This window comes from Salminus brasiliensis, chromosome 16 (genome assembly GCF_030463535.1).
Source record: "Salminus brasiliensis chromosome 16, fSalBra1.hap2, whole genome shotgun sequence".
In the NCBI taxonomy this organism is placed as follows: Eukaryota; Metazoa; Chordata; class Actinopteri; order Characiformes; family Bryconidae; genus Salminus; species Salminus brasiliensis.
This window is the reverse complement of record NC_132893.1, coordinates 2,716,945-2,741,870: the sequence shown is the minus strand read 5'-3', so window position 1 is coordinate 2,741,870 and position 24,926 is coordinate 2,716,945. Positions and strand designations below refer to the sequence as shown.

The 24,926-nt window shown below is 44.6% G+C and overlaps 1 protein-coding gene across 6 annotated transcripts in view; it reads left to right on the top strand.

Annotated features, from left to right (window-relative positions):
- Positions 1–24,926, top strand: part of gramd1ba (GRAM domain containing 1Ba) — an 86,935-nt gene that overhangs the window by 5,693 nt on the left and 56,316 nt on the right. For 5 of the 6 annotated variants that reach the window (XM_072658109.1, XM_072658105.1, XM_072658107.1 and 2 more), the window contains exons 2-3: positions 13,577–14,458; positions 18,087–18,164. In XM_072658109.1, coding sequence (XP_072514210.1) covers positions 14,064–14,458; positions 18,087–18,164 — 473 coding nt within the window. In that variant the 5' untranslated portion in view covers positions 13,577–14,063. The remainder of the gene's footprint in view (positions 1–13,576; positions 14,459–18,086; positions 18,165–24,926) is intronic. The other variant, XM_072658114.1, reaches the window with a different exon arrangement.

Below are 24,926 nucleotides of genomic sequence, written 5' to 3'. Positions count from 1 at the left end.
AAAAAGAATGAGCGAGCAGGTGTCCCAATACTTTAGTCCAAATATATACATCTGTATATATATATTGGTCAATTAGCAGTCAAACTGTGCCCAAAAAGGCAGTACAAGCAGAGCAGTGCCCCTTGTGTCAGTTGTGAATCGGGGGCCTTGCCCAGGGCCACCCAGTGGGCACCCAGTCAATCCTGGGATTTGACCCCACAACCTTCCGGTCACTAGACTATCACCCCCCCTAATATGTACTGTACCGATTTCCACTGGACACACCTATGAATCTTCTAAATGAGGTACATTTCTCTGCTGCAAATATTTATTTTTATATTATTTAATATATTTTATTTCGTGGTACGCAGAAGTGGAATCAGTCGGAGGGCAAATTAAATGACTACTAATTAAAACGCATTCCGGTACATCAGGCTGAACCTAGAACAGAAGCAACTCAGCAGCACAGTAACAGCAGGGGACAGAAGGCCTCGCTTCTTGATTGCAGATGTTATTTGTGAGCCGTCATTTAGAGCGGCGAGAGACAGAAGCTTGGACGGTTGGAAGCACTGCAGTTTTGTAATGTGACTAATTTGATATGATGGGGGGGCGAATGATGTGGTCTTAGCGGTTTAATGACCTCCACGAATAGCCGGAGGGGCCTAAAACCTTCTGTTGTGGCAGAAACCAAGTTCTGAGCAGTGTCAGGTCTAAAAACCTCTTCAGTTCTGGGTTTCTTGCTTCATCTAGCATCTTTGAGAGCAACGCCAGGGATGGTTTGATAGTGTTTCCGTAACAAATAGAGCCTACTCGCCAATAAATCTCAAGTCTCAGAATAGCGTTAGGTTTAATTCTGCTGATGTAGCATCATGTGCATGTGCACGTTTCCCAAAACTGGCCGTGACACACCACCCTGCACATTGTAGTGTTTCCCCTGCTTCCAACACAACTGGTCCATCTAATGCTGAGTTCACACTACTCGCTTTTAGCCCTGATTTTCCGATCGTTGACAGGTTTTGGAGGTTGGCGAGAAAAACATCAGCTCTGAGGTAAATCGGTGTTCGCTCGGGGCTAAAACATCGACTGTAGACACACTGCTATGATCAGCAGCTAAGGTTTGCATTAAGCCAGCTATAAACTGTGCCATAATGGTGGTCTTCTGCCTAGAGTTTTATGTATCGGAATGGTGGGAGTCATATATATATATATATATGACCCCCACCATTCCGACTATATATATATATATATATATATATATATATATATACACACATATTGGTCATTTAGAAGTCAAACTGTGCCCAGAAAGGCAGTACAAGCAGAGCAGTGCCCCTTGTGGCAGTTGTGAATCGGGGGCCTTGCCCAGGGCCACCCAGTGGGCACCCAGTCAATCCTGGGATTTGACCCCACAACCTTCCGGTCACTAGACTATCACCCCCCCTAATATGTACTGTACCGATTTCCACTGGACACACCTATGAATCTTCTAAATGTGGTACATTTCTCTGCTGCAAATATTTATATTTATTTTTATATTATTTAATATATTTAATATATATATATATATATATATATATATATATATATATATATATATATATATATATATATATATATATATAACATCGTCTGTACATCGCTATGTGTGCTGATCTTGAACTGAATTTACCCCCAAAGAGCACAGATTGCTGGGGGGGGGAGCTCAGAATGAAATGATGAAGCTCAGAGCCACACATGTAGGTCAGTAAAATGACGCCAGTGGCCGCCCACGTCCTGCCATACCTCATATTACCAGTTGCTGCTCGTTGACTTTGACATAACTGGTGCAATCTCTGTTCCACTCACTAAAGCATGTCCGTACAAGTCATATCAAAGTCCATTTCCACCTTAACTCTCCACTGGACAATATCTTTCGGTGAGGTTTTTGAACAGGAGGCCAATGCAGCATTGCCGGAGACCCTCCTGCACCCGCACTGAGAGTTGAAGCAACACCTGCAATGAAAAATATAAAAATATAAAACTATAAAACTATCGACTTTGACCTGATTTATAACAATATCTTAAGGACTAATTATAATCAGCAGCTAAGGTTTGCATTAAACTGTGCCGTAACGGTGGTCTTCTGCCTACGGTGTTGGAGTTTTATGAATCAGAAGGGTGGGGTCATCACACTGGTCATCACATGATGCCATTTCTACAGTAATACAGCTAGTATAGCTAGCTGTAGTGTTACATACAGACAGAGCTGACCGTGTCTTTATTGAATGGCCACTGTACTGTACTTTGCCACTGAGCCACTGTTAGCCTTACTGTAAAACTAGCATAAATGGGCTCTAGCTGGTTATGCTAGTTCCCTCACGTTACCCTGTTAGCTTGTTGAGTATTGTAAAGTACTCCTTTCTAAGTTAGCCTGTTAGCTTTTTAAAACGTCTACAACTGTGCCATTATTAGCCTTACTGTAAAACTACCAAAAATAATCTATGTAGTGGCTAAAGCTAAATTAAAGCTAGCTATGTAGCCTAGCATACCCAACACAGCATAATGTAAACGATTGACTTTGCAAGTGTTTAATACAGCTTTAGCTTAAACATGGACTTTTGTACTAGTAAGACAAGTATTTACATATTTTACACTGTGTTTTACACTGTATATTGTTTAATAATAATAAGTGTACTAAAGTATAATAAGTACAGTGCACATTAGCCTAGCGTTAAAGCCTAAACGTTGCCTGGTTTTGGTAGCTAGCTTCCTAACGTTACCCTGTTAGCTTGTTAAAGCTTCTAAAGCCAACCTGTAAGAGATTTTTTAAAGTTAGCTTGTTAAATTATCTGAAGTTAGCCATCAAAAGTTGCTACGACTGTTAGCTTGTTATTATTTTCTTACATAATCCTTTTAAATTAGCCTATTAGGTTTGTAAAGCTTCTAAAGCTTGCCTGGTTATGTTAGCGTCTTAACGTTATCCTATAACTGGTTAAAACCTCTAAATTTAGCCTGGTAGCTTGTTCAGTCTTCTAAAGTAACCAAGTAAGACGTAGCTTTTTAAAGTTAGCTTGTCCCATCTTATAAAGTTAGCCTGTTACAGTTTGCTTTATAAAGCTAGCAATCCTTACTTCTTAATGTTAATCTTTTTAAAGCCTAAGTGTAGCATTTAAACATAGATTAACCAGAATTATCAGAGAAATAGTTAGCCTGTAAGAGTTAGCTTTTTAAGGTTAGCCTGTTAGCTTGTTAAATATTCAAAGTTAGCCTGTAAGAATTAGCTTTTTTAAAGTTAGCATGTTAGCTTGTTAAATATTCACAATCAGCCTATAAGAGTTAGCTTTTTAAGGATTACCCTGTTAGCTTGTTAAATATTCAAAGTTAGCCTGTAAGAGTAAGCTTTTTAAGGTTAGCCTGTTAACTTGTTAAATCTTCAAAGTTAATCTTCTAAACGTAACCTGTAAGAGTTAGCTTGTTAAATCTTCACAATCAGCCTATAAGAATTAGCTTTTTAAGGATTAGCCTGTTAGCTTGTTAAATATTCAAAGTTAGCTTGTAAGAATTAGCATTTTAAAGTTAGCTTGTTAAATCTTCAAAGTTAGGATGTAAGAGTAAACGTTTTAAGAATTAGCCTGTTAGCTTGTTAAATATTCAAAGTTAGCCTGTAAGAGTTAGCTTTTTAAAGTTAGCCCGTTAGCTTGTTAAATCTTCTAAACATAGCCTGTTATAGTTAGCTTTTTGAAGCCTCTAAAGTTTTCCTAGTAATCTACATTTCTTAATGTTAGCTTTTTTTGTTTGTTTTTAAAGCTACTAACGTTTGCCTAAATAAAAAAACCTGAAGATGTGGTACTGATAATAGCTCATCCACCTTTCGCTGTGCTATGCAGATATATGGATGTACTTTAGGTTTAGCATGTTTGGTTTACACAAGAATCTACAGGAATCTACCTGATGTGATTGTGCTTTTGGGAAAAACATTAAGCTGTAAGTGCATCCAAACTGAAAAAATAAAATAATAATAATAATAAAAATTATATATATATATATATATATATATATATATATATATATATATATATATAATTTGTTCTAATGCAGCGTTAACAAGAGGGGAGTCTATAGTCTATAGAAGTCTTGACTGACGAGAGGACACCCTTAGCCTGCTCTGGCTTTGCCAGTCAATAGGAAAGATTTCCACCTCAGACAGTTTTCTAAATTGGATTTTGTGTGATGAGCCTTTTTGTCTCAGAGCAAATGTCATCTAATCCCATTACGCTTACAAATCATCGCAGCTCTCAGCGAACCTCTCACCAGCGCTTGGAAATCAAAGAGACGGAGTTATGTAAAAGCACACCGCAGGCCTGTGTGATCAGGCTTCAGATCTATCCCTCCAGGCCATTCCTAAAACTCATATTGCATCTTCCACCTATTTTTAAAAATATCTACCATTATGTCATCAGAGTGCCCTCAGTGTGGCAGGACTGCTGCTTTGCATATTTCGTTGACTGAGTTGATTTCATCTGTGGTCTTCTTTGTGGCATAAATACATAATCTCAGAGGAGTCTCGTCCTTTTGCCATCTCGTACTGAGAATGCTGAGGCTGTTGGAAAAGAAAAGATAGTAGCAGTCTTGCACACTGATTACTAAAAGAGGGTGATATTATGATAAATAAGTTATGTCAGTGCGTTTTCCAAAGTATCTGAGTAAACTGAGACGCTGTTGCTTTCGTCCCACCACTTCCACGCAATCCTGCAAAAGTTTGTGGCAGGTGGAGCGGATGTATGCCAGTCTTTTCAGGGTGCTTTCATGTCTGTGCTACCGCCTGGCTCTCTCATTATAGTTAAGCTGTAAAAGTCAGATCTGCCAGAGTCCGGCCTGACACTGAGGGAAGCTAGCTTGTGTATCCACACGCCAGCTACTCCTGTATGCCTCAGACTAGTTGCCCACCCTCTACCCAACTACAGTGACGTTTACATGGACTCTAACTATTAATCGTCTGATTGCTGCTATTATTATTATTATTATTATTATTATTATTATATTATCATTGCTTTCATTATTTTTACCATCACTACTATGATTATATATACTTTTCTTACAGTATCGCAATATATATATATATATATATATATATATATATATATATATATATTCAATATATCTAATTAATATATCTAATATTTCTAATTTTATATATATATATATATATGTGTGTGTGTGTGTGTGTGTGTTTAACATTCTGTAATATGACTCTATATTTCTGTATCTCTTAGCTTTTACAATGCCTGTGAAAGTGTGTTCATTTATGGTTGCTAAAAGCACAAATCCCACTTTCCAATCCAACTGTAGGGGGAGCCCAGGAGCGAAAAACGCCAATTTTCACATACTGCTGCTTTAAATGGTACGGTTTTAAATAGTTTTGATTGGGATGGGGAGAAGGCAATGGGGTTGGTGGATGGGTCGTGCAACAGTCATGCTGGTCATGCTGCTTAGCCATCATGGTTGTACTGGTCAACCAGCACGGTCATGAAGGTCTAGCCTGGTCATGCTTGTAGACCAGCTAAACAATTTCAGTAGCCCAACATAAAGTATGGGTAGCCAGAAAATTTTGTTTTAAGGTTCCATGGTGGCCACCAGGGTCAGTGATGAGACCAGGAGAGGTTAAGTATGAGCCCCATTTGGGTTGTACATTGCACATGGGGCCTACAAGGGGCCCAACTGGGTCCCACTAAAAGAGCTCATGCCCACCTGGAAGCCACCTAGCCCACATCCAGCCCCACATGAACATGCTGGCTGGGTCTACAGTGATACTAATGTTCTTTTCAGCAGCCTCTCTCCCTTGAGAAACGCTGACTTGTCATTTTTGTCCAACGTAGCGCAGCTTAATTAGACTGTCATTTATTTTCACTTATTTGTGGCTGTAATTATTTCTTTTCTGAGACAAATTTCACACTCTCTTTGTGAGCCGAGAATACGGGCGCTAGAGCCTCGGGGCCCCGAGTGTGAGTTACGCCCACATCCGCTCAACAAAAGAGGAGTGTGTGTATAGATTTATGTAAGGAAGTTATATAACCTTGGCTAAAGGACGGGCAGCGGGTTCAAGAAGGGCTGGAAACACATGTGCGATGAAGGGCCGCACGGGAAGTGCAGCAGTGGGTGAACTGTGATTCGCGTGTTTTGGAAAAGCAAAGAAAAATAATAAAAAAATAATAAAAAAATAATAAAAGAGGAAAGCTGAAGCAGCTGAGCAGCAGAAGTGAAATGTAAAAGTCAGGAAATTAAAACGCAAAGACCAGCAAATCACTCCGGTGGAGCGACCTGACGTAGTGTTTTTAGATATGTTTGCCAAGTTAGTGAATACAGCAGGTAAATGTGAGGTCAGTAAGCATGTGTTAGGTGACATAGGCTGGGTGGCAAGGTGGTGGTTGTGACCTCATTATCCCTCAGCTGACCCTTTCCACCATGTAACCAAGCCTACAACCCCACAGTGAACTGTGCCATCTGACTGAATGGCCAGTTAGCTACAGACCACACGCTATCCCGCTCATAACAGTTAGCCTTTGCTTAGCCTTTTGCAGACATCTTAGCTTGGTTGCAGATTAGCTTAGCCCTAGCTCAGCTAGTTGTTTGTTGCCGTAGCTGTTATCCTATATAACTGCTAGCCTACAGCACTGAGATCTAGTGTGGTCCAGTTTGTTTTGAGCCTTTGCGTTAGCATTTAGCTTACTGTGCTTTTGTTTATGTGGATTTTTACAGTTAATCTGTCAAAGTATGATCAATAAACCCTGTACGAGTGTCCGAAAACCTCAGGGCAGGTTGAATTTCCTTTTCCTTACAGCTGAATGATTTTGTGACATGCTAAATGTAGACGATAGCTCGATTGGTCAATCAGCCAATCAGCCATAACATTAGTACCACCTTGTTTAGTAGGCCCCTTGTGCCACCATAACTTATCTGACCATTCAAGGCATGGACATTAGCAGCAGGCCCTATAAGTCCTCCAGGTTGGGAGGTGCGGCTGTCCTAGATCCCATCAGTGAGCTTTGGGTGCTAATGACCATTATTGTCACTGGTTCACTGGTTGTTATGCCAGGACCACTTTTGGTAGATACTGACCACTGCGGACTGGGATCAGTTCTGATCCAGTGATTGGCCGTGCTTTTAACTCATTATTATGAGGAACTGCTGGACAGATGGCACTGTAGATTATCTGAAGATTTTCAATGTTTTTCCTTCATCTGTGAGTGGTACTAATGTTATGGCTGCTCGGTCTCCGCCTTGTATTTAAATCCCACCATAAGTTAGTTAGCACTAGCTAGCACTAGCTAGCATCTGCATACAGTGGTCGTTAGGATCCCTTAATTAGCTTATTTACGCAACATTATTATAATTTTCATTTTAATCTTTTCAACTTGCTTGATGTAGATGATAGCTCGATTACGTCCAGTGAGAGACACTTGCCGATGCAACGTCACCAGGCAACCCACCAACTCACCTGGAGAGAAGTACTGTATACCTGGTGCTGATGCATCGGCCAGCAGACGCCCGCCAGTGACGGCCGGCACTGCACTGGAGCAATGTGGCCAATTGTGCTCTCTCTGGCCCCGGCTGTTGATGGTAAGCAGCACGACAGGATTCGAACCAGCGACCCTCTGGTCATAGTGACAGTGCCTTATTCCGCTGGACCACTCCTATTCCATCACCATCGTGATATCCAGCAGCCTAATTGAACATAGCACTTTATAGTCTTATCATGGAGGCCATACTTTTCACTGGTTCAACCATCCATGGAGTTGTCTTACCATCCCTAACGCTGCTGGAAGCCGAGCGCAGAGAGAACAGACTATGGCTCATCTGTGACCTGCTTTTACCTCCTTTGCTGAAAAGGTCAAAGGCCTGAAGCGTGCACGTTTTTATTTTAGAGCAAGCCTTCCTTCCCCTGGGACGTGTTCTTCTGCACAGAGCAAAGCAGGAAACAGTGTCTGCTCTGCCGTCTGCTGCAGTGAATTAAAGTCGAGTCGCTTTCCTCAGCCAAGCAAAGAGACTCCCAAAAGGTGTGGCTTTGAACCACATTACAGAGAGCTTCTACAGAGAGCTTCTACAGAGAGCTTCTACAGAGAGCTTCTACAGAGAGCAAGAGCTGGAAATAAAATCACAGAGGTCACGGCGGGACGCCTAACGTTTAAGAGTGACTTATGATTGTATCTGGACACATCTCTGGTGTGTTTCTAAGTTCAGCCATGTTCAGCTCCTCCTTCCCGTAGCTGCTGCCCAGCTCATCAGACTCAAACCCCTGACTCTGGCCTACAAAGCCGAGACCGGACCAGCCAGCCCCTCCACCAGTACTTGATGGCGATGGTCAAAAGCCTGATCCGCACCGAGAGCCCTTCCAGCTTCAAGTACGGCCTGGCTCGACCCGCCATCCTTTAAGATCCACGGAAGACGAGCGTCCAGACTTTTCTCTGTCCTGCACCGAAGTGGTGGAACTAGCTTCCCCTGGAGTCCAACGACTGGGTGACTGCGTCTGAGCAGCTCCAGGTTTCCCAGTATGAAGTGGTCAGTACCTACACAAAGGTGCTAACATCCTGATGCCAGACACCACAGGACACCTACGTTCAGAGGCCTTGTGAAGCCCATGCCTATTGAGGGGAACCTACACAATATTAGGCAGGTGGTCAGCCAATCAGCCATAACATTAGTACCACCTGCCTAACATTAAGCAGGCCCCTTTGTGCCACCATAAGTTATCTGACCATTCAAGGCATGGACATTAGCAGAAGTTGGGAGGCGCGGCTGTCATAGGTCCCATCAATGAGATTTGGGTGCTAATGACGATTATTGTCATTGGTTCACTGGTTGAACCCCCGTTCGTATTTCTACACGTTAAATATATTCTATATTATTATTATTATAGCTAATAAGGCTCTCTGCAGGCTGTGCTGCAGGCTGCTGTCACAGCCCCGGATGCAGCCTGGGTCACTTGGACTTCCAGATTTCAAGCATTCAAGTTTGCTGCCCAGTGAAGTCGACTTAAAGGGGCATTTCACCTGGTTTTCAAAATTTCTGTAAAAATCACCGGTTGAAGTGTGAGCAGAGTCATGTGGAGTGGTTTGACGTAAAGTGTTTCGTGGCGGAGAAACGGACAGATGCAGATTTCTTTACAGTGGTGATGAATGGAACCAGACGGCAAATATTGGCTTTTTATATACTATCCAAACCCAAACGTGTCTTCTGAGCTTTATATTTAATAGTATTAATGCTGATGGGGAAACTGTGGACCAGGACCACCTTTTGGTGGATACTGACCACAGTTCTGATTATAACTGCTAGCCTACAGCACTGAGATCTAGTGTGGTCCAGTTTGTTTTGAGCCTTTGCATTAGCATTTAGCTTACTGTGCTTTTGTTTATGTGGATTTTTACAGTTAATCTGTCAAAGTATGATCAATAAACCCTGTACGAGTGTCCGAAAACCTCAGGGCAGGTTGAATTTCCTTTTCCTTACAGCTGAATGATTTTGTGACATGCTAAATGTAGACGATAGCTCGATTGGTCAATCAGCCAATCAGCCATAACATTAGTACCACCTGCCTAATATTAAGTAGGCCCCTTGTGCCACCATAACTTATCTGACCATTCAAGGCATGGGCATTAGCAGCAGGCCCTATAAGTCCTCCAGGTTGGGAGGTGCGGCTGTCCTAGATCCCATCAGTGAGCTTTGGGTGCTAATGACCATTATTGTCACTGGTTCGCTGGTTGTTATGCCAGGACCACTTTTGGTAGATACTGACCACTGCGGACTGGGATCAGTTCTGATCCAGTGATTGGCCGTGCTTTTAACTCATTATTATGAGGAACTGCTGGACAGATGGCACTGTAGATTATCTGAAGATGTTCAATGTGTTTTTCCTTTACTGTGAGTGGTACTAATGTTATGGCTGCTCGGTCTCCGCCTTGTATTTAAATCCCACCATAAGTTAGTTAGATAGCATTAGCCAGCACTAGCTAGCATCTGCATACAGTGGTCGTTAGGATCCCTTAATTAGCTTATTTACGCAGCATTATTATAATTTCCATTCTATTTTAGTGTAATCTTTTCACACGTTGTCCTAAATCCGTGCCTAGTCCCTAAAACAGCGCAGTTTGTGGCATGTTTTGGTGTGTTTACACGCAGCGCCGATTAGCCATGTTCACTTCATTCATTGACGTGGAGCTCAGCTCAGCAGCGCTGCACGAGACTTCTGGACGGTGCTAAACATCGCCTCAGAGGGGGGGTCAGGCACTAAACACGGCGTACGGACGCAGTTTTAGACCAGAGGACAGCGGGGACATTACGGAATTAGCTGTAGAGTGTGTAATAAATGTCCCTGTGTTTTTTAAATATGTCTAAGTTTTTGGGAAACACGCTTTTAGCGACTGCTCCGATGGTGCGCCCCCCTCTGACACGGAGTGGACTCGTCCGAGAGAAAGGGGAATGGCGAAATTCATAACGGAACCAAAAGATGAAGAAGAGCTGAAGCGATTTAACAGGTCGATATAAATCGACAGCGCCGCTGGTTTCCATTAATGTGATAAAAATGACAAAGGTAGGGCTTTCGCTTTTAGGGTTTTCGCTCGAACAGTGTTTCCTGTTGTGATTCTGTCCGTTTCAGTTATGGTTATTCTGCTGCAATCTTTTAAGTGTACTTAATGTTTTGGCGTGTTTGAACCCCCTGTTTCTACACGTTAAATATATTCTATATTATTATTATTATTATTATTATAGCTAATAAGGCTCTCTGCAGGCTGTGCTGCAGGCTGCTGTCACAGCCCGGATGCAGCCTGGGTCACTTGGACTTCCAGATTTCAAGCATTCAAGTTTGCTGCCCAGTGAAGTCGACTTAAAGGGGCATTTCACCTGGTTTTCAAAATTTCTGTAAAAATCACCGGTTGAAGTGTGAACAGAGTCATGTGGAGTGGTTTGACGTAAAGTGTTTCGTGGCGGAGAAACGGACAGATGCAGATTTCTTTACAGTGGTGATGAATGGAACCAGACGGCAAATATTGGCTTTTTATATACTATCCAAACCCAAACGTGTCTTCTGAGCTTCTGAGCTTTTTTTAATTTATTTAATAGTATTAATGCTGATGGGAAAACTGTGGCAAATCCAAAATAAAAAAAAAGTAAGTTTCAATTTTGGTACTATTTTGCCACAAACTACCCAGCATGTATCCCTCCGCCAACGGCACATTTCACATATTGAAACATATTGAACAGAGTTCCCTTTTAGCACTGAAACAGAAAGTTGTGATGTGCGACACTGTTAACTTCCTCGCTTCCTGGTTGATTTGATCGTTGCTCCTGAGAGCTGCTCGATAGAGATACGTGTCCAAAAGTATTCAGACACTCGTCTAATTACTACAGCTTTCCATGTAAAATCCAAGGACGTGCTGAAGTAGCCCCTAATAGCCTAGGGTCACTGTGCGCAATACGGAGCTTGGGCTAGAGGGTCATACAGCCCCTCAACATTAGCTGATTTGAGGGGCTGTATGCTCAATAATCCTCACATATCAGTCCCTGACCTCGCTAATGCTATACACAGGCTAATCTTCCAACAGCTATTAAAAAGCCTACCCAGTATATAGAAGCGGTTACTGCTGTGAAGGTGGGCTAACGTCCTGTTGAGACCCATCAGAAGGAACACTGTATGTGAGCAGGTGTCTACAAACTTTTGGACATTAGTGTAGAGATGACTGGTGTAGATGTTGTATGTGATATTGGACTGGCGAGACTTTTCACACATACAGACAGGAAGTCGTGGTTTGGTTCTTATTAAGCTGTATGTGTTTGTGAGGCACACTGCTTGTCTCATACGAGTTTTCCACATTTGAATATTCCTGTGTCGATGTTTGTACAGGTCAGGTGGGGATGGAGTGGTGCTACACAATAGCAATAGCGAGCGCAACCCAAGCGACGAGCCCCCTGAGGCCCCTGCAGTGGAGCAGTGGAGTGTATGATATGGAGGTCAGGCATGTAGCCACGCCATATGTGCCTGTCTTTATAATTGTATGAGCCTTTATATACTAGAGACTCGATCGGCAGACTCAGACTCGATTGGCTCTCAGTAGAGGTACCGTCAATCACCCAACCAATACATATGCAGCCCCGAACTGCTGGCAAATACCCAGCCAGCATTGCACTGGAGTGATGTGGGGAGAAGGGGTCACTACCCACCTTGGTGAGGGCAAGGCCAATTGTGCTCTCCCCTCACTAGGCCTCTGGCTGCCAATCGCTAGCAGTGTGACTGGGATTGGAACTAGCGATGCCCTGGTCATACTGACAGCGCCCTATTAGCTATTAGACTATTTTTCTATTAATTATTACGTCAATGAGTCAATCAATCTACACGATTCATTTTGCAGTGTGGTTTTTACACCCTTCATCAGTGTGTGAGCACAAGTGTGTGTGTGTGTGTGTGTGATCTACTGTATTTATGCCATTCCCAGGCATGTAGCCACTCGATATGTGTGTGTATGAGCCTTTATGTACTAGAGACTCGATCGGCAGTCGGTCAGTTTATCACTGGCTGGTCTGTGTCGCAGATATTTAAAGACAGAAGTAAAAAAGATGGTCCGATCTGTGTTTCTGGGGCTGATACCGACGTCCGATTGGCTCTCAGTAGAGGTACAGTCAATCGCCCAATCAATACATATGCAGCCAGCGCCTCTTTTTTCTCCAGCTGCTGGCAAATACCCAGCCAGCATTGCACTAGAGTGATGTGGGGAGAAGGGGTCACTACCCACCTTGGTGAGGGCAAGGCCAATTGTGCTCTCCCCTCACTAGGCCTCTGGCTGCCAATCGCTAGCAGTGTGACTGGGATTGGAACTAGCGATGCCCTGGTCATAGTGACAGCGCCCTATTAGCTATTAGACTATTTTTCTATCGATTATTACGTCAATGAGTCGATCAATCTACACGATTCATTTTGCAGTGTGGTTTTTACACCCCTCATGAGTGTGTGAGCACAAGTGTGTGTGTGTGTGATCTACTGTACTTAGTGCATGTAGGCACTCGATATGTGTGTGTATGAGCCTTTCTGTACTAGAGACTCGATCGGCAGTCGGTGAGTTTATCACTGGCTGGTCTGTGTCTCAGTAAAAGAGATGGACCGATCAGTGTTTCTGGGGCCAGCTCCATGGTGTTTGACTGTGTGTGGTCAGTGTGTGTTTACACTAGGGTCCAATAAAGCGTCTTTAATGTGATCTCTGGAGAAAAGTGAGCGTCCTTATAGAGTTGGGCAAGATGCCGATCATTTACCCAACACGTACGCACTCCCCGACACCAGTGAGGGCGGACCAACACACGCCACCCCCTCCGAAGCCTCTCATTCACTCGAATTTGGCCGACCTGCCACCAAATTAACTCACATGCATGTAAATGAACGATGTACCTAAAAGACCTTCTGGTCTAGACTCCAAAGCAATGGATGGAGAGCTTTCTATGAGTGAGAGATTTCTCAACTGTCAGTTATGCGTAACCTTCTGTGTGTAGTCCTTATGTTGGACAGCATGTGCAAATGTGGTTGTGCATGAGGGCATGTCATACCTAGCCCACCCTTTGACCTTCCTCTGACCTCTAGGACCCGGCTGGAGTTCCATTTGGGACTGCAACTCATCTGAAAGGGCCCAGCATGCTGGAACCACCTGTCCGGGAAGTTGTGTCAGCCAAGCCCAGTGAGAGAACCAGTAAAAAGCTCAGGACATTGGGCTTTGGGACAGTCTGCACTGATGTTCGGAGATGTTCGGACCACTTCCGAAGCTTTCAGCCCTTTTGTGTTAGTCTTTGAGCTCACCGTTGGCTCCCATCTATGGCCAAAACTCTGCAACTCCCAACTCTGCAGGCCCAGGATCCCATAGTGGACCTCAGAGAATAGACTCCTGTTCTGTGAGTAGATGCAACCCTTCCAACCCATTGCTCCTTTTGTATTAGTCACTACGATCTTCTAGAAGTTGGCCAGCAGTTGATGGACACTCCTGAAGTTTCAAACCCAGGTCCAGGACTCTATCCCAGATCCAAACTCTAGCTTTCACCCCAGACCACTGTGGCCCGTGAGAGAAAGCAAAACCATGACCGAGACCCTGCAACTTCCAGCTCTGCAGATCCAGGCTCCCGGAGACTGGGAGGAGGACGGCTCGAGTGGAACCACCAGTGGAGATCTAGCCGGATCGCCAAGCCCCTCGCTCAGTCCCGCCTCCAGCCCCTCCCTGCGGCGCAAGCGCTTCAAGATGCATCGCATGAAGAATGTGCAAAGCGAGAGGGAGGCGGCTGACGGGGGCTCTCCCGCCCGTTCGGGGTCCAAAGAGTACCTGCAGCTCCCCTCCATTGAGATCACGCCATCCAGTGACGAGGATGCTGCCTGGTCCAACTGCTCCACACCCAGTGCCTCACCGCGCCGCAAGCGTTTCCTCCTGCGCAAGTGGCTTCGAGGGGGCGACAAGAAGGAGCAGAGCAGTGAGAGCAGGTCTGTATGACCGGGCGACTAGCACGGGGCAGGTCAGGCCAGGCCGATGGCACCCTGTTCATCTCCCAGCCCTCATCCTCAGAGAAGCTCTAAGCTGAGTTCCATATCCCAACCTCATTGGCATGCCTGTGTCTGCAGACGCATAGCTCTGACATTTGGTTTGCTGATTCTTTTGTTGTGTGTACACTTGAATGTAATCTGGACAAAAGTATTGAGACACCTGCTCATTCATTGCTTCAAAAAAAGTCTTTATCCTGCGTTTGTTGGAGTAGCTGTCTCTATTGTCCAGGGAAGGCTTTCTACTAGATTTTGGAGCATTGCTGAGAGGATTTGATTGATTTCATTCAACAACAAGAGCGTTAGTGAGATTTAGGATGTTTGGATGATCACCACCTCACCTCATCATCCCCAACTCATTCCAAACGTATTGAGATGTGGAGCACCATTCCACCATTCAACTTCCACTGCTCCACAGCTCAATGCTGGGAGGCTTCATACCCCTCCACTAACCCACGCCTGGCATTAGGAGGCAGCATGGTGCCAATAGGTTCATGTTTGTTCATCTGCTCCAGAGAGTCCTATTCTATTGGCAGTACAATGGGTGCAACCTAAAGTAGCTGAATGCATTCATTCGAAGGGGGTGTCCACAGTTTTAAAAATAAAACAAACAACCCATAGGATCAGACTTAGACCTGATTTCTGGCGTGCAGTTTGAGGCCTTTCCTTATTGCTGGAGCCAGGCTTGGTCGATGTTGTGGGAGCGTAGCAGTGTGTCTCAGCAGTAGCAGGTCTTAGCAGCACATAGACCACCCGCCAATGCCTGGTGCACTGGAAGGTGGTTGGTGTGGCGCAACAGATAACACCACTACCGGCCAGTGAGCTACCACATCATGTGGTAGACTGGGGTTCGATTCCCGGTCTGGGTGACTATGCTGCTGCGCTACACCAATAAGAGTCCTTGGGTGAGACTCCTAACACTACATTGGCCCACCTCTGTAATACGAGTCACCTTGTAAGTCGCTCTGAATAAGAGCGTCTGCTAAATGCTGTAAATGGAAGGTGCGTGGTATTTTCGTCACCTGGGTCAGCTTCCCGTTAGCATCACAGTTTCACGTATTTTGGGGAAATATGGCTTCCTTTTCCTGGATGAGCGCAACCCATACGTTGGTTTTGTTCCGTTTTCGTTCCGTTGTCTCAACACTGAGTTGAAGGCAAGGCAGATTCCATCCTGGGCTTTGCCAGCACGTGCTGTCCCACTTTGGCGCTTTGATTTGTTGCAGATATTAAAACATTCATGACTTCATCTAGGATGATTTGCAAACTTGAGAACCACCAACTGTCCGGATCTGAATGTAGACGCTTACACTTGACACCTGATATTGGCTTCAATTAACCTTTTAACCCCCCCTGCACTGTTTTAACCTAGGAACAACGCAACCAGCGGCAACCAGTTCATAAGCCGATAGTTTTTGGCGATATTTTGAACAGAATTATGAACGAACATAAATAACGACGACTAATGAGACCAGAGCTGGGAGGCAGGTGGAGTACAGTGCATGAGATGACCTTGCTAAGGTGTGATGTTGGAAGTGCTGGCAGTGTAGTTATTAGGCATGCACCGATACCACTTTTTTCCCTTTCCGATACATTACCAGATTTTTAATTATTTGCCGATAACAACGCGACAGACGGCTATAAATCCTGATATTTATAAAGTTACGCTTTTTATAGGTTGTATTTTTTTATATCTTTATAAATAAGATATAGCAGCGTTTATTGGTTGAGGAACTGCACATTTGAAAAGTTTCACAGCTATGAAAAAAGGTCTCCCCTCTCCTTCTCGTGGCGAAAACTCGTACCCCACCACCGCCGCCCCTGGTCCAATTATACTCAACCTCTACCTGGCAAGAGGGGGTCTGGCTTCGGGTCCTATCAGCTCAAAGCCCCACAGAACTCTTGCCAAATTTCTGGAGTTCTCCTTCTTTGCCTCAGCTAGCAAGCATGGTCCACAGTTTGCAAATTTCAGTGCATTTCAGAGGTGTGAAAAACACCAGTTTAGAAGCAGAAAGAGCTTCTGCAGCAATTTCACGTTCAGGTTCACGTCTCAGCTAAACTTTAAACAAGCTGCGGAAACTCAACTTCTGCTTTCTGAACCATGGAAAGGAAGGAAAGGTCCATTAAATGTCTGTGTAATGGTGATAACTGTTTAAGACTGGCTTTTACTGGTTGTTTAAACGCTTGGTTTCATAACAAATTCCGCGAGAAAAAAAAAAAAAATTTAAATGAAATTTTTTTTTAAGTGGGGTGTTAGTAAGCTTCATGGTATTGGTGCTGCCAATACCAATACACTAGTAATTATATATATATAATTATATATAGCTTTTCAACCCAAAAAATTGTGTCCAAATAAATATGATTTGTAAAAAAGGTGGTGTTTTAAATTCTGTTTTTTATTCATGTGCAAAGAAAAGCAAATGTGCAAGTTGACCATTTTCCCCTTTTTGACTTAATGTGAATCTGGCAGTTGATCTTTACATGCTGTCCAAATTCCATGATGAACGGACCAATAGAAACGCTCCAAAAGGACTTGGGACAGAATAATTTTACATTGACTTCCATTGAAGGTTAAGAAGGTTTTTTGCCTCTCCTGTAAAGTTGCAGTTTGGCAAATACGAGGTTTTTGTACATCAGCAATGTTTTAATGGAACATGTATTGACAACTTTAATCCGAGTCCAGTTCCGATTGTTATGCAGAGCGCCATCTGGTGTCCTCGAGGCACCATTAACGGACCTTATCCCCAGCCGGCTGCAGCAGCAGCAGTGCGGAACGTTCTCTAAAGGTAAATAAAGGAGTTGAGGTTCTGCAGTGTGGAGCTATTTTACAGTGGAACCTGAAAACAGACCATAATATCTGACCCCTCACTGAGACGCTCTGTCTTACCAGCGGGAGAACCGGGAACCGCTTGCTCGCCTTTATCAGTTCTTAAACCAGCACTGAAGAACCCATTCAGAACTGAGTGAAGGCTAATGCTAATGCTAACACACACACATACGCTATAGAAACTTTTTACCCAATTACAGCATCACATTCACCCACTATTAACCAGTTATTACACAGATATCAGTTCAGGATGTGTACCACTACACACACACACATACACACACAGGAAGTGATTAGATTGCAGTGTTGTAAAGGAGCTGGGAGCTGATTGGTCAGGGAGGATTAGAAGATAATAAATACCATAAATCAGTCGGGAGTCAAAATAACCCGTTTGGGACGTCCCTATTTGCTTCTCTTATTGTTGACTTTGGAGAGCTTAGTGACAGGACCAGTAACAGTGTGTGTGACACTACCTCCACCATGTTTGGAAGCTGTACTGAAGCCTGGCATGGTCTCACTGTGGGCTGTCTATCTGCTTCAAATGTGTGCTCTATCAGCCTGCAAGAGGGATATTCCTACAGCGATCAGCCAAAACATTAATACCACCTATTATTGAGTAGGCCCAACAGATGTGAGCATTTGAGGCATGGACTCCTCCACAGACAGCTCTCTAAAGTGATGCTTGATGTGCTGCAGGTGGGGGATGCTTTCTGACTCCTGCTCTCTGTGGCCTTCTCTGTGTTACAGCAGTCAGCAAAGTAGCCTACAGAGCAGCCATGAGGAGGACACCACCCGCTACCTGACCCCTAACATCCGGGAGGAGAGGTAGGTACAGTTTTCTGTGTAATCATGAGAAATAGATATTGGGACGGAATATACCTGGATCAGCAGTACAGAGGTGTGCAGCCACTGGTGCCACTTATAACAAGGCTGCCTTTATAAACGGCTTAAAAATGATCATTAAATATGGTTAATTATGTTAGCACTTAGCAACACCACATCAACCAACATGGACACCAAAGAAACCACCTAGCAGCCACTTAGCAAGACAATAGCAACCACCTTGGATACCCTAGCAAACACCGGGCAACCACTTAGCAATACCATAGAAACCACCTGGGATACCATGCAACCACCTAGGGTACCACAACAACCACTTAGCAAACTACCTGGGATACCAAATCACACAATAACCTAGCAGCACCATAGCAACCACTTAGCAGCCACTCATTTACATACACTACATGGCCAAATGTTTGTGGACACCCCTTCTAATGAATGGAATGATGGATGGTGCTCCATCCCATACTGTTATAGGGTTAAGTTGGGGATGAGCTGGGGGGAGAGGGGGGGCTGATCATCATCCAACATCTTGACCTCACTAGAGACAGGCTGTTTTTTGAATTTGTGCTATAACTGCTTATTAATGATGTGTAAGATGTTTATGACATTTATATACAAATATTAACCCCTTGTACTCCATAACCTTAATACCTTAAGAGCTACGAATGGGTAACCACCATCATATCATATATGTAGTGCAATAGCACTACAGTGCATTGCAGGTCAAGGTGTCCTCTAATGGTTATACTGCTGTTGTTTGAAGTGTCCCCTAGAGGGCAGTGTTTTATCAGAGCCTGGAGAAGATCAGGCTTGCTCTGCCTGTTTTCCTAACTGTGGAGTGAAAGCAGTATGAAGATCATGTGGAAACATTGCTTTATGTGTGTTGATATATAAACATACAGCACATGTCCAAAAGTTTGTGGACACCCCTTCTAAGGAATGCATTCAGCTACTTTGAGTGCAGTCACTGTCAAGAAGTGCTGCCGGTGGAACAGGACTCATTGGCACCATGCCAATGCCTGATGCCAGGCGTGAGCTAGAGGGGGGTACAAAGCTCCCCAGCATTGAGCTTTAGGGGCAGTGGGACTGGAACTGCGACGATGTGAGGAAAGACTGCTGCGGCCATCAGCAGCCATCAGCAGCCGGAGCCTGAGAGAGCACAGTAGGCCCGGGGTTACTAATGAGTGGGTTGAGTTCGTCGCCATCTTCCTCAGCTCGGAGTTAAAGCCGATCCAGCGATCCTGGTCTGGATGACGTTGGTTGTCTTTGTCCTTCTCGTCCTGGTCTGATCCGTTGCTCAGGAGCAGGTGCTGTGAAGGTTAACGTCAGCAGGTTTTCGGTGTGGAAATGTTCCCCTGCACTGATTTTCAGCTGCGGTCGGTGTTCCTGCAGAGGCTGGTCCAGGTGGGCCGGTTACAGCGCGTGCTCATACGCTCGCAGGCTGTGATACGGGTGTGTGTTACAGCTGGACAGTCCGAGTGCAGGGTGTGTAAGAAGACTCCTGTGCTGCTCATTAAAACAGGAGAAAGTTGTAGAGCAGCGACAGTGAGGGTGGTCAGTGCTGAGAGAGGTGGGATGAGGATGATGATGATGATGATGATGGCCTGTCACTTTCGGGTTATCGTACAGTATGTGTGAACATTGCTCTCCCTCGGACGAGAGGACATGGTTGAAGCTCTGTCAGCTAATAGTTGTCTCCCACAGTTCACAGGAATATTAAATATATATAATAATATAAATGTAATTACTTACTTACTAATTAAACGTTCATCAGCTCTGTAAAAGGGTGTAACTGCATTGTTATGCTTTTATATGACCGTGATATCAGTGGTGTAAAATGATCTTAAAATGACATCGTTATTCTTTATCAAAGTTCATTCTGGAACAATAAATTGTCCAAAACAATAGACGCAGTGACAGGCCTCGTTCTCTAGATGGACGTTCATAGCTCTGGTTTTCTTTAATCAGGGTCTTCTGTACTTTCACGTTCAGCCGTTCAGTCTTTTCTTCCTTATTTTTTCTCTTTCATTTCTTTCCTTTCTTCTGTATTTATCTGTTCTGCCCTTCTTTCATTTTCCCTTTCCTTCATTTTTTTCTATTTAATCTGTTCTTTTATTCTTTCTTTCTTTTGTTCTTTCTTTCTTTAGTTTTCTTAGTTCTCACTATTTTTTCTTATTCCTTTCTTTCTATTCTTTTCTTTCCTTTTCTTTCTTTCTTTTTTCGTTTTCTTTTTTAGTTCTGTTACTTTTTTGTTCTTTTTTCTTTTTCTTTTCTTATTTATTGTTGTTTTTTTTTTCTTTCTTTTTTTCTTTACTTATTTATTGACTTGTTTTCTTTCTTTCTTTATTTTCTTTATTCTTGTTTTTCTTTCTTTCCATTTTCCTTTTTTTGTCATTTTCCTTCTTTATTTCTTAGTTCTTTTTCTCATTTTCTGACTTTTTCTGTTCGTTCCTTTTCTTAATTTATTTATTTTTCCGTTGTCTGTCCTTTCTCCTTCTACATATCTGTTCTTTCTCTCAATATATATTCTTTCTCTCTGTTACTTTCTTACTGTATTTATTTATTTATTTATTTATTTTCTCCTTAATTTTATTTTCTGTTCTTTTCTTTTTTTAAAAAACTAATTTCTTCGTTTCTCTTTTTCCGTATCTGCTCTTTTTTTCCTCTGATTCTCTCTCTCTCTCTCTCTCTCTCTCTCTCTCTCTCTCTCTCTTGCTTGTGTGTGTGGGGGGGGGGGGGGGGTTGTGTTTGTGTGTGTGTGTTGCTCATTAATTAGCTGCTGACTCCCTGCGAGTGTGTTTCCCTGGTGGGCTCCTTAGCGGAGACAGCGGGCCGAGCGCAGGTGGGAGCGGAGCTGAACGCAGAGACGACGTGGTGCAGGAACAGGAAGTAGGTCAGCTGAGTCCAGCAGAGAGGAAGAAAGAGAGCCAGAGAGAGAGAGAGAGAGAGAGAGAGAGAGAGATAGAGGCAGGTGCAGCGATGAGGAGCTCCAGTGTGTGCCGGGTGTCCGGAGTGTGTGGAGTGTAGGAGTGCTGTGAGAGCAGGGCATCATGGTCCAGAGCCGGGCGCTGGGGGGGCTGTCCTGCACCTCGCCGGTCAAACTGGGCTGCCACCCCCGAGTGTCCACTCTCAGGAAGAGGCTACACTTCCGCAGAGAACAGTGAGTAAACCTCGCCCTCCCTCGGGCTTTCGCTGCGGGACGCTCTGGAGCTCAGTCCTAGTGCTCTGATGTGTGAATTCTCACGTGTGGTTTTTAGTGTGGAGTTAAGAGGAGCATCATCACCGGCTCATCGGATCAGAACCATGTTTCTCCATTTTTGTGGTTTCCAGAACTTTTTTTCCAAATGGTGAGGATGTTCCTCTGAACTGCACCGTGTCCAGCTGATCACTACGGGGACCGGTAGTAAGGGACAGGACAAAGAATAACTCTTAGGACCAAAAAAAGCTGGTTCTTAGAACTTGGGATGTCTCGATCTAGTCCCGATCCGATCCGAGTACTCTAATGCTTACTCTCAGCTGATTCTGATCGGGCCGTTCTTTGTATTTATACAAATACTACAGCCCCACAACTTCTATAATCAGACTGTAATCAGACTATAATGTTTAATATCTTACAGTCCAGTCTGACTGACACACCTGAACACCTGGGGGGGGGTATTTAGTTTTACACACTTTGAACTGATAGCTTTTGCTGTTGGTCGGTTACTCATGTATAAGACTAAATGAGATGTAATGAGCTTTTCTGGTATGTGGGTATCGGATAATTAGGCTGATCCACGGTGCCGATCCATTGACTGAGTCAGATTCCCGCAGATACCTCAGGAACACCCCACAAGACCTGGAGATGTTCTGAGCCAGTCTTCGAGCCATCACAGAGGAACAGGGGAACCACCTTTGGCTGTAATCACTGTGTAATGAACCTACTGACACCGTGTCTAATGCCAGGTGTGGGCTAGAAGGCTATAAAGCCCCCCCAGCAGACCCCCTAGCTGGAATGATAGTGCTTCATCCAGTACTTTCAGGCTGAGTTGGGGAGTCTGGGATGATGAGGTGGGGTGGTGATCATCATCATCATCCAACATCCTGACCTCACTAACGCTTTTGTCGCTGAGTGCAATCAAATCCTCACTGCAATGCTCACTCCAAAATCTAGTAGAAAGCCTGTTTTCTTCCCTGGACAGTTTAGACAGTTGCTCCAACAAAAGCTGGATCAACTCTTTTTCATACTCTTGACTTTGACAGAAACGATGCGGTGAAATGAGCAGGCGTCCCAATACTTTTGTCCTTATAGTGTCTTCTGTCTTCATTTACTTTAAATTACCAAAAACACTGATGGTGAATCAATAGGTTGGAGGACATCAGCTCAGCCAAGTCAGGGCTTTTGGTGCCCATAATGTCCATCAGAGACCAGCAGCAGCTGATTAAAAGCCGGACGTTTTGGACAGTGTCCGGCTGAGGAAGAATCTGACACTGGCCCGCGGCTGAAGCTCGGGGATGAATAAGTAATGCTGGTTGTGGGGAACTTGAGGCAATGCCCAGCCTGACAGCCCTCAGGGCCTGCCAGCCACTCGTGACTGCATGAATATATTTAAGACCCAGTGGGATGTGGGTGATGTGTGTGTATATATATATATATATGTGTGTGTGTGTGTGTGTGTGTGTGTTTGTGCGACCACTACAGCAATAGACCTGCCTCAACTCACCTGATTCTCACTAGGTGCGCTCTTCAAAGGGTTTAGGGGTACCTGAACCAGGTATCTAGAACCATGGCAACTCAAAAAAATTATTTAGATGCTTAAATGGTTCTTTGCATTGGTTATGTATTCACTCTATGGACAAAAATATTGGGACACCTCATTTACTGTTTCTACTGGAATAAAAAAGAGCTTATCCCGCTGTGGTTGGAGTAACTGTCTCTACTGTCCAGGGAGGAAGACTTTCTACTAGATCTTGCAGCAGAACATTGCTGTGATGATTTGATTGCATTCAGTGTTAGTGTTAGTGAGGTCAGAATGTTGGGTGATGATCACCACCCCACCTCATCATCCTCAACTCCCCCCAACTCATCCCAGGTAAAGTATTGGATGGAGCACCACCATCCATCATTCCAGAGAGCACAGTTCTCCCGTTGCTCCTGGGGGGGTTTCATACCCCTCTAACCCATGCCTGCCATTAGTCAGCCTGGCACAGCCTGGTGTGTGTGTGTGTGTGTGTGCATTTGCACATCTGTCTGTGCCAGCAGCAATAGGTGCATCTTCAAGTACCTGAATGCATTCATTAGAAGGGGTGTCCACAAACATTAGTCACATTAGTGTGAGTGTGTGTGCAGGGAGTGCAGTGAGGTCACAGATACATGGCCCCCTACTCTGTGAACAGCTTGGAAATTCAGAGGAGTGCTGACTCATCTGAACGTTCAGGAGGTAACTAGGGACTGTTTGAAGCCCGGAGTGATTTTTACATGACAGTAGTGATAAATCTCACTAAATTACTGCTAATTGCACACACACACACACACACACACACACACACACACACACATCGCATACCATAATTCATTGATCAGAGGCATCATTTTTGTTGTTTCAGCGCCATATGGCAGCTCGTTGGATTTTGAAACAGCAAATGTCAGGTTTCTCTGCAGCATGTCTGCTTTAATTGGAGAGTCTGCACATCCGTACTGAACCACAGTACTGAACCGCTCTGACCCATCAAGGCACGGACACCCTGCAGGACCTCTAAAGGTGTTCTGTGGTATCTGGCACCAAGACATTAGCAGCAGCAGATCCTCTTTTAAGTCCGGTTGAAGTTGTGAGGTGGGGCCTCAGAGAGCATCAGTGAGCCTTGGAGGCCCACAAACCTGCTGTGGCCGCACACCCCGCAAGACCTGCCAGATGGTGAGATATTGAGATAATCGGTGGCTCCATGGTTGGTAGATCGCCAGTTCATCAGATCATTAGTGATGCCGTAGCCATCCGTAAACTGGAGTCCCAGATAGCTGCCGGATGGGTAACCCAGATAACATGGCCTGTATGGTTAGCCCAGTTAGTTTTGTCCACAGGTTCCATGTTGGCACACTAGAGTCAGTGATGGGACCAGGAGGGGTTAAAAGGGGGTTAGGGGCAGTGGTGGTCACCGGTCAGAGCGCCGGGCTATCGATAACAGGGTTGTGGGTTCGATTCCCGGGCTTGGCAAGCTGCCACTGTTGGGCCCTTGAGCAAGGCCCTTTACCCTCTCTGCTCCCCGGGCGCTGGATTTGATGGCGTCCATTTGGGAAGCCCATCTGGGTCCCAGTAGCAGCACATGTGTTAACCCACCCTGCCCACCTGGAGCCCACCTGGAGCCCCCCCCCCCATCAACATCCCTATCCTGTATCATTTAGCAACTGGCGATCTCTTCCAAGCTGTTCAGGTGGCTTCATGTGAGTCATGGAGGTAGTCCTAAAATCTGGACATTTTTGATGAGCTATGCGCTGCCCGATGTCCAGTGCTCGGATGTCCTGCTGCGAGGTGTCCAGATGCGCTGTCCTTTCATCTTTCTTCATCAGTCTCCTCCTGAGCTCCTCCCAGCCTGAGTGTGATGGATTCAATGATGGATGTCATGTTCTGCTGCTCCACACACACTCCGGGTCATCCTGTCTTCTTTCACAGGCTAATGAGACGACGCTGTTCCCTTTAAACAGATGGCTGTGTTTGACACGGGCTCTGTGTGTGGTTTGGACCTTTTAAAGCGATAGTGCGTATGTTT